General features: G+C 40.0%; 1 protein-coding gene across 2 annotated transcripts; it reads left to right on the top strand.

Moving 5' to 3' along the window:
• The first annotated feature begins 277 nt into the window (after positions 1 to 277).
• gtf3c5 (general transcription factor IIIC, polypeptide 5) lies at positions 278 to 8324 on the top strand. 2 transcript variants are annotated; one of them, XM_034095348.1, is made up of 11 exons: positions 278 to 633; positions 1833 to 2031; positions 2143 to 2344; positions 2444 to 2624; positions 5161 to 5265; positions 5652 to 5766; positions 6303 to 6383; positions 6593 to 6681; positions 7281 to 7363; positions 7645 to 7787; positions 8059 to 8324. In XM_034095348.1, the coding sequence occupies exons 1-11, from the start codon at positions 406 to 408 to the stop codon at positions 8238 to 8240; spliced, it is 1608 nt and encodes a 535-aa protein (XP_033951239.1). In that variant the 5' UTR covers positions 278 to 405; the 3' UTR covers positions 8241 to 8324. The 2 variants fall into 2 exon arrangements, with proteins under 2 accessions (XP_033951239.1, XP_033951240.1); XM_034095349.1 differs by having other exon boundaries at positions 560 to 633; positions 1853 to 2031.
• Positions 8325 to 8787: the final 463 nt, after the last annotated feature.

The following is an 8787-nucleotide window of genomic DNA, read 5'->3' as shown; positions in this document are numbered from 1 at the left end:
GGTATGTGAGTTGAATCTCAGCATTTAAATACATATCTGTTGTGTTTAACGATATGTTTCCAAATTGTTTACGTACAGTTTATGGATAAATTATAGTATCGGTAATGGCCACATTTAATGGTCGAATACAAAACAAATCTAGATAAATGTTGACATCACTTTATTTTTATTTTTATTATATACATATTCAAATGAGTGGTAAATTCCCTGAATTTATTAAACAGAGAAACCCAATCTACGATAGGGGACGTACGCCTGCGGAACCAATGTTAGCTGAACTTTGTTTCCGCACGGTGTTATTTTGAACATGGACACACACACACACTCACACACTGCTGTAATTAATTGAGCGCGCGTTCTTACTTCTAGTTTATGGTTTAACTACATGTTTGTTAATGTGTCTGCATGGATATCCCAACTCAATCATCCAGCATGTCGGAGAACAAGGAGCTGAAGCTGGACTTCATCTTGAAGGAGCTCACTCTGTCCCCGCAGGCTGAGGAGGCTGTCCCCGGCAGCTCGTCCAGCGTGGAGCTGCAGGACCAGAGGCTGGTGTGTGTGGAGTACCCGGCGGTGGTCAGCAGCGTGGACAGGATGCTGGAGACTCTCGGGGGGGAAAGAGCCGTGTCCAAAGTAAGCAGACCATGACTGGGACACACTGATGTTGCTCTTACGTCCTACAAGTGTAAATGGGGTGACTTTAAACAGTCCTACAAGCCGTCACAGTTCACTATTATGCCATCCATTTTAGACTGTATGCAAATGCCCTCACTTATGACGTATGTTAAAATATCATCCTAATGTTAACAGTATGCTGTATGCCAGGGCTATTCAATTAGTTTGGAATGGGGTTGATGAAAAAATCCAAAGCAAGGGGCCGGGAAAAAGATGGCTTGAAATATGAGCAATCATATTAAGAGCTTCAGATACAGTAAATACTACAACAGCATAGTGGAGTGCATATATTGTCTTTAATTAAATCAAACAAACAACATAGCCCCAAGGCCTTTATAGATCTAAATGGCAAGTTCAGAACTCAGTAGGCCTACATGAGAAGCTACTTTAACCATCAGTTAGTCACTACAGTAACTAGTAGGTGTGTTCGAAACCCAAGCCCGCCGAAGTTTTTAGGCAATGTCTTCCCCTCTATCTCTCAATTTAACACCCTCTCTGGAATACAAAAAAAGTATATTACTTTTTAACATTATACTCAAAGGGCCAGTAGATATCACCCCGGGGCCGGATTTGGCCCGTGGGCCGCCAATTGAATAGCCCTGCTGTGCAAACATGATATAATATAGTCATTGGTGTTGTATACCTTATATGATGGAATGTCATGATGGAGTATTCTGATATAAAACTTCATGGCTTTCTTGTTAGTCAAAATGCTACATTTCAAAACATGTTGGACTAGCTTAAAATACAATTTGTATTATTGGGTGAGCAAATTCAATTTAAATTCAAGAATAATTTCATAAACATTTCAAGCATGGACATGATATGTTATAATGAAGAAATAAAGATGGAAAAGCCATTTGACATTAACTTTAGAAAAGCATGGCTTCTTATTGTTGGACAACATAAACATTTTGAATCTAATTTGAACATGAATATTAACAATGGACACTATACATATTGTAACTGCATTTTTTATATTTAGATGCATCATTCAAGTCTCAAAATAAAATTGAACAATCCATTTTCATTAAAATGTTCATATACCTCTAAATACATTCTCTGGCAATTTGAAAATAAATGCACAAGTCTTTAGACACTTAATTTCTAAACTGCACTATTCTGATACCTGTCTGCATTTCCTGTGAATCCCACAGACCTTTGCTCATCCCAACAGGCGTCTTGAGCTGCGTTTCCGACCTCAGGATCCTTTCTGTCACTCCCTGTGTGGAAACCGCTACCCATCGAGCAACCTGGTGCTCAGAGTGCGGCGTCGGGTGCGAAAGAAGGACCCCAAAGACGTTGAGATCCACATGGATATCCTGGGAGTCATTGCAACAACATACAAATTCCAAGGTTTAATTTAACCTCCTTATTGTGTAGAGAAGTGTTTTCCCCTTTCACTAATGTGAGATATTTTCTTTGACTTTTTCTTCACATATATTGATTACATTTGTTGTTGTGCAGGGATGGCAGACTTCCAGTGCCTTGCTGTTGATTCAGAAGGTGGAAAAGACACTTCTTTGTACGATAAAATCATCCTGCGCAAACCCGAGAATCAAGATTTCTTTGAGAAGCCCATTCCCCTGTTTATTCCCCCGGCCAGCTTTTCCCGCCTCGACACCCCGGTGGATTATTATTTCCGGCCTGACGTCAATCAAAATATAGCGTAAGGGAAAAACATTAATTAATTAATTTTCAATGTCACTGTGCTAATGCAGCGTATCTGGAAAACGTTCACACTTTTTCTTCTCCTTTCTGTTCACAGCCAGCCCTTGAACAAGAGCAACTTCATCGGTTTGAATCGAGCTCGTCGGCCCCACAACGCCATCTTTTTCAGCTTCAATGACCCAACTGTCCCTGGCGAGTGCCTCGAGGCGGCGAAACTCAACTGGAAGCGAGTCTGCGTGAAGGAAAGCGACAAGCAGGCCGAGGAACATTTGAGACAGGTATGTGTGCTGCTGCAGTCATGGTTACTGCTTAATGAAATCAGAAAACATACTCTAATTGAGACTTGCTAGTATAATCAGGGATGCAAACTCATCAGGTATGAAAAAGGTGACAAGGATCCGAGCCCCCCGACCCCACGGAATATCGGCTTTAAAATGAGGAATAACAGGATGTTAGCAGTCAGAACAACTAAAGCAGCAGTGTTCATAATAACAGAAACGCCAAAGAGTCACATCTAATAGAAATATATAAAAGCATTTATTTTAATTGTGTAGCAGTCAGTTTATAATTTTGGCAGCACTGTTGAGCATTTTGAAAATGTATTTGTATGCCTCTGTGCAAGGCTTAGTCTTTCTATCTGTATAGCCACTGGTGTTAAGTTCATAAACTCAACAAGTACTATACGTGGGTACAATTTTGAGATACTTGTACTTTATTTAAGTATTTCAATGTTTTGCTACTTTGTTCTTCTTCTCCACTACAGTTCAGAGGTAAATGGTGTACTTTTACTCCACTACATTTATGTAATACCTTTGGCTACTTTACAGATGTGGAAGAATGATGTGAAATATAATCAAGTGTTAAATCAGACTTTAGTTTCTGAACACCTGAACGGCCCGTTCTAACAGCTGCTCACCAGCGGTGCAGTCTGTGCCACAGTGACTCCCGACCACACAGTTAATATTAACGAACGCACCCGTAGGTAATGTAGCTGCTGAAGCTAGACCATCATCGCGGCCGCAGATTACTCCGGGTCTCAGATCCCCCTCATACCCCAAAAACATTTGTATTGCAGATCTAAATGAATCACACACGCAACCTATTTTGGATTCAAAACGGCGAATTTCGCCGAAAGGTGACAAGTTTGCACCCCTGATAATGAAAAATGATTAAGAAAAAACATAATGAAGTTTGAATTAGGTTAAGTATTTTAATAAAGCAGGAGAGGCCAGTATCCAGGGAGGCTTCCCTTGAAAAGTTGAATAAGGGCTTATTAGACAAAAAAATATTCTGGCTCTTTAATTGAAAAGGCTAAAAACTGCGAAATGTTCATTTTAAAATTAATTAATTTACAGCAAGAGTTCTTAGTCTGACAGTTCTTAATCATGTTGTTCTGTTGCTGAAGATTATTGTTTTATGGTTACCAATCGTGAGTGTTTGCTTCCTTTCTCTGTTTTATATCAATTTACTATAGATATCTTGGTTGTGGACGATGGCTCCAAAAAACCCACTTACTGACATTTGATATTTAATAACATAATGTTAATATAATAATATGGTGATGTTCTTCTTTCAATATTCTCTGCGATTTTATTGAAAATAAATGTGTTTAACAATACAGTGGGCAGTCATTAGTTGCAGCCCTTATATTTCCTTCCCTGTTCTCTTAAAGGTGGGGTAGGTAAGTTTGAGAAACCGGCTCGAGATCGCTAGAATTTGAAAATACACAACCGGAGAAAATCTGCCACTTCCTTACAGAGCCCCTCCTCCAACACACACGAACGCACACATGACCAATGAGGGCACGAGATAAGTTTGTGCCCCGATGGAAGGCTGACAGGCAGGTAGGCCATCCAATCCGTTTCCGGCTAAACGGATTGGTTGTACTTTTCACAGTATTACGGCTTCTACAGATGACATTTTTTTATGGATTTTTTGTCAAAGCACTTAAGATATTCATTGCTATCGGGATGTTAAGAGCATTCCATGGAATATAACAAAAAGTGTATCTCGAGCCGGTTTCTGAAACTTACCTACCCCACCTTTAACAGTAAAATATATTTAAAATACTTTTGGTATTATTCACCAAAACACATTGTCTATCTCTGTGCATACACCTTCAATTCATCCCCTTCCTCATATACCAATTGCAAGGCTGGATTTTTCATTTGTAGATTTTTAAACCTGCATTTTCAACATCCATGTTTGCAAGCATGTTCACTCTCTTCACCATTGACTATCATAAACAACTGTTTTGACTCAAGAACTAGCTGCCGTCGTGGACGGGTGGCGCAGTGGTCTGTGCATCCGATCATCAGATCAAGGGGGGTGCTGGGGAACTCCAGTTCGAAACCCGCTCCTGCCGCCACTGCGTCAGGCCGTTGTGTCCTTGGGCAAGACACTTCACCCGGATTTGCTCCTGTGGGTATTGTCCACAGTACATGTATAATACCAATGTATACTTGTAAAAGCGCCTCGATGACTTCGAGGCGTGAAGATGGACGATGTGGCGCAGTGTGCTGTGCAATGATCATCAGATCAAGGGGTGAAACCCGCCGCTGCTGCGTCTGTAAAGCCGGTGTGTCCTTGGGCAAGACACTTCACCTGAACTTGCTCCTGTGGGTATTGTCCACAGTTTCTGACCATTGCATGTATGATATATGTGTAATGTGTGTATATGTAAAAGCGCTTTGAGTCATTGAAAAAGCGCTATAATAAATGTAAGGAATTATTATTATTACTAAACATGATTTTATGTAACATCACACAGGTCAAATTTGTATCTAATCTCAAGCCAAACTTTTTTGTCCTTAGATGTTTGAGAGCCGGCCCATCTGGTCCCGGAACGCGGTCAAGGCCAATATCAACATCCACCCTGATAAACTGAAACTGCTGCTGCCCGTCTTCGCCTACTACATGGTGAGCTGAGGGTAAACAGTTGGGGGGGGGGGGGGGGGTCGGAAAATGCCATTAGGTGCATATTCCATGATGTTATTCAGAGGAGAATTGAGCCTCAGGGAGTCGTTGCTTTGTACAAGAAGAACTAAAATGTCATATAATAGAAAATACATCTCTAGAAATAGATTTCCAGCCAAAAATAGATCCTTTGTAGTAGAGTCCCTTTGAGGATTCCAAGAAAAAAATCCTTTGGGTCAACAAATACTATGAGCTTCATAGAGGCAGTGTTTTGTAAAGAAAGTAAGGAAGTACAATGTTAACTTACCAAAGCAATGATTCAACTAAATTGAAGAGGAAGATTTTTTTCCTACCCACAAGAAAGTGAAACATCAGATTTGCTCTTACAGGTGACAGGGCCGTGGAGGAGTCTGTGGGTGAGGCTGGGCTATGACCCCCGGAAGACCAAAGAGTCCAAGAAATACCAGCTACTGGACTTCAGGATCCGCTGTAGCACCAAGCATGGTAAGAACTAGAGTAGGGGTGTCCAAACTACAACCCGGGAGCCAAATGCGGCCCGCGGACCATTTTAAATCGGCCCTCAGCAAATTAAAAAAGTATAATGGAATATGGCCCACAATTGAAACTTGTGCTTGTCTTATGTTGTACTTCTTAAATGTAAACATATATTACACAGTAGTATTCATGTGTTAATAAGACCAATTTTCACATAAAATCAGTCAATTAAAGTTGGAAACAATTTCTAACATATCTTAGTTGATAAGAAAAAAGCCCAATGACTTATTTACATAGAAAACTTGAAATACACCCTTCCTATTTCTCCTTATTATAATCAATCTGAGGCTTCTGTTTTAAGGGATGAGCTGCCAACACTCACAAGCATCATTGACCTACATTTGATTGTAGGCCCTTAGAGGAACTCATCGTTATCTACCAGAAGGTTATTTTCCAGTTCACCGTTATCATGTTTTTTCCATTTTTAACATCAAAGATTAAGAAAAATTTCCATCTGGCCCTGTTTATTTTCTTTACACCTTCAGGGTATTCATTATCTGACATGCCAGTGAAAGCCAAGAGGAGCGCTCTGAACTACAACCTGTCCATCACAATGAACAAAGCAGGTGAGTGGATGTAGACAAACTATATAAAGGAGATATGTAAAGTTCAGACGTGGTTTCTGGTTCTTTCTGAAAAAGCATATGGCTTTATAAAAGTTCCAGCATCGATTTGAAACGTCCTGTCTGAGAATCTGTAAAACAATCTCCATCCTCTCGCTGCTTTTTCCAATGTTCACTGATAATGTTCTGGAAAAATCGTGTTTTTCACCCAGGTCCTCAGGCTGCGAGTGTGATGGAGCTTCCCGCGCAGGAGGGTCTGGGCTCCACTCGAGATCCAACCCCAATTTCCTACCAGCTGAAGGTCAGTGAGAGTTCAGCTGTAGTGTAATGTAATGAAGTACATTTACCCAAGTACTGTTCAAAATATAGATAAACTATCAAACAAACCATATTTTATTATTATAGGTTAAGATTGTTAGGTAATTCAAATAAGCTCCACTATTACAAGCTGTTATGAACACATGCATACGTCATAAATGGGCTAATTTGCAGAATAAGTTCTTTTACTTTTGGTACATTAAGTATATTTTAATGCCAAAACGTTTGTACTTTGACTTTTTATACTTAGCAGTACTTTCACAGTTTTGTATTTCTACTTTTACTCAAGTAAAAAGTCAGATGAGTTATTCCTCTACTGAAGCTCAGTAACTGGAGTGATAGGACAAGCATGGTGCTAACATGCTAGTTTTATACTATTTTTCGGCGGAACTGATTTGTCGTTATATCTTACATTTTGTCATTATCTATCCAATATCTTCCTATCTTGAGATTTTATTAAGCTAAATGTTGATTCATGTTAGAAGATAACAAGGGTTGCTTTACTTGTTTGAGTCTAAATAGAAGAGTAAAGTGATGGAAAACTTTCCTTAGACAACGTTTTTTTGTGTTTAATCCTCACAGGAGTCATCCTACATTTTCAAAGAGGGCATGCTGCCTCCACACAGACAGATGTTCTACCAGCTCTGTGATCTGGATGTGGAAAGGTACGTTAAATTGCTGAGGGTGTATTCTTCTTTCTAGTGTTCACTTCACTAAATAATATGGGCTCTGAAACTCATATCAGGGGACAGTGTGTGGGAGAGAAACCCCCTCTGGAGGGACTTTGGGATTTTAGCCTATGTAGACCATTTAAATGCACAAAAACCTATATAACACACTACAGGTAAGAGAAAAGAACAAGCACCTCTAAATTGTACTAACAGTGCTTAAGAAAATGTGTATTTGCACCAGTGTGTGTCTGTGATTCAGCTTTTTGTGTCTCCAGTATCAAAAAGGTGATCGCTCAGATTGCCGATGAGGATCTGCCCTGTGACGAGCGGGACGGCTGGTGTGTCCTCGGCACTACGGACAAACTGCGGGACATGATCTCAGCCATGATCAAGAAGCTCATCCGAGCCAGTAAACCACGTAAGGAAAACATCCATCACAAAGAATGGATGCTCTTACTCTTATGTCTTCATGGACAACTAGGACAAACATTGTTAAGGTTACATTTACGAGACGAAAAATACTAGAAGCATAAAAAGCTAATAAGGCTTCGGTAGCTAAGACTAAGCTAATTAAAAATGCTGCTTTATACCTGGATACTAACCATTGAGGAAGTACATCCTAATGTTTGTTGAAATATGGACAGAAAACCCTTGGAGAATTGGTTCTGATTTAATTTCTCTCCCTTCAGCAATGCCAGAACTCCCCAAGAGACGCAGACGCAAAGGCCTTGCAATATCCCCGGGGAGAGGCTCTGATTCAGAGGAAGAGAACGACAACAAGGATGACGAAGATGAGGATGAGGACGATGAGTTTCTGCCGTCGGAGGGCAGCGAAAACGAAATGGAGACAGAAATTCTGGACTACATGTAACAAAAGACAGTCATTTCCTGATAGAGTTGATAAGTCTGTATTATTTTTTTCAGTTAAATCGAAATAAAAAAGAAAGTATTTCTAGTGGTTTTGTCTTCTATTATGTTTTTGGATTATACGGTACAACTGAAAGGATTCAAAATTCTGACATAAGAGATACGCAACATTGTCAAAGCAAATACCTTGAAAGTGCCACATGCTTCACATACCTATCCTTTATTTACCAGTGTTACAAATGTATTATTCTATGCAAAACGTTTTTATTGTTTTAAGATTGTTTTGAAAGTGTCGTTCAGAGGGGACGATACGAGTAAATTGGATTCGAACCCTATTCCGCCTCTGCCAGTAAGACAGTTGTATCCACATGCTATACGAGGCCAGGGCAGGGCCCTTGTTAACCTTACAAGCAGGGCCGCCTTAATGCACGGGCTGACCTGGGCTGAAGCCCAGGGACCTACGGATATTGGGGGCCTATCATGAGCAAATAAAAAAAAAAAAATTCAATTTTTTTATTTTTTATTTCGGATGTTTTATTTATTTTTTAAAT

The sequence above is a fragment of the Pseudochaenichthys georgianus genome, chromosome 12 (genome assembly GCF_902827115.2).
Source record: "Pseudochaenichthys georgianus chromosome 12, fPseGeo1.2, whole genome shotgun sequence".
Lineage (NCBI taxonomy): Eukaryota > Metazoa > Chordata > Actinopteri > Perciformes > Channichthyidae > Pseudochaenichthys > Pseudochaenichthys georgianus.
The sequence above is the reverse complement of the archived record's forward strand: the minus strand, read 5'-3'. Positions and strand labels throughout refer to the sequence as shown.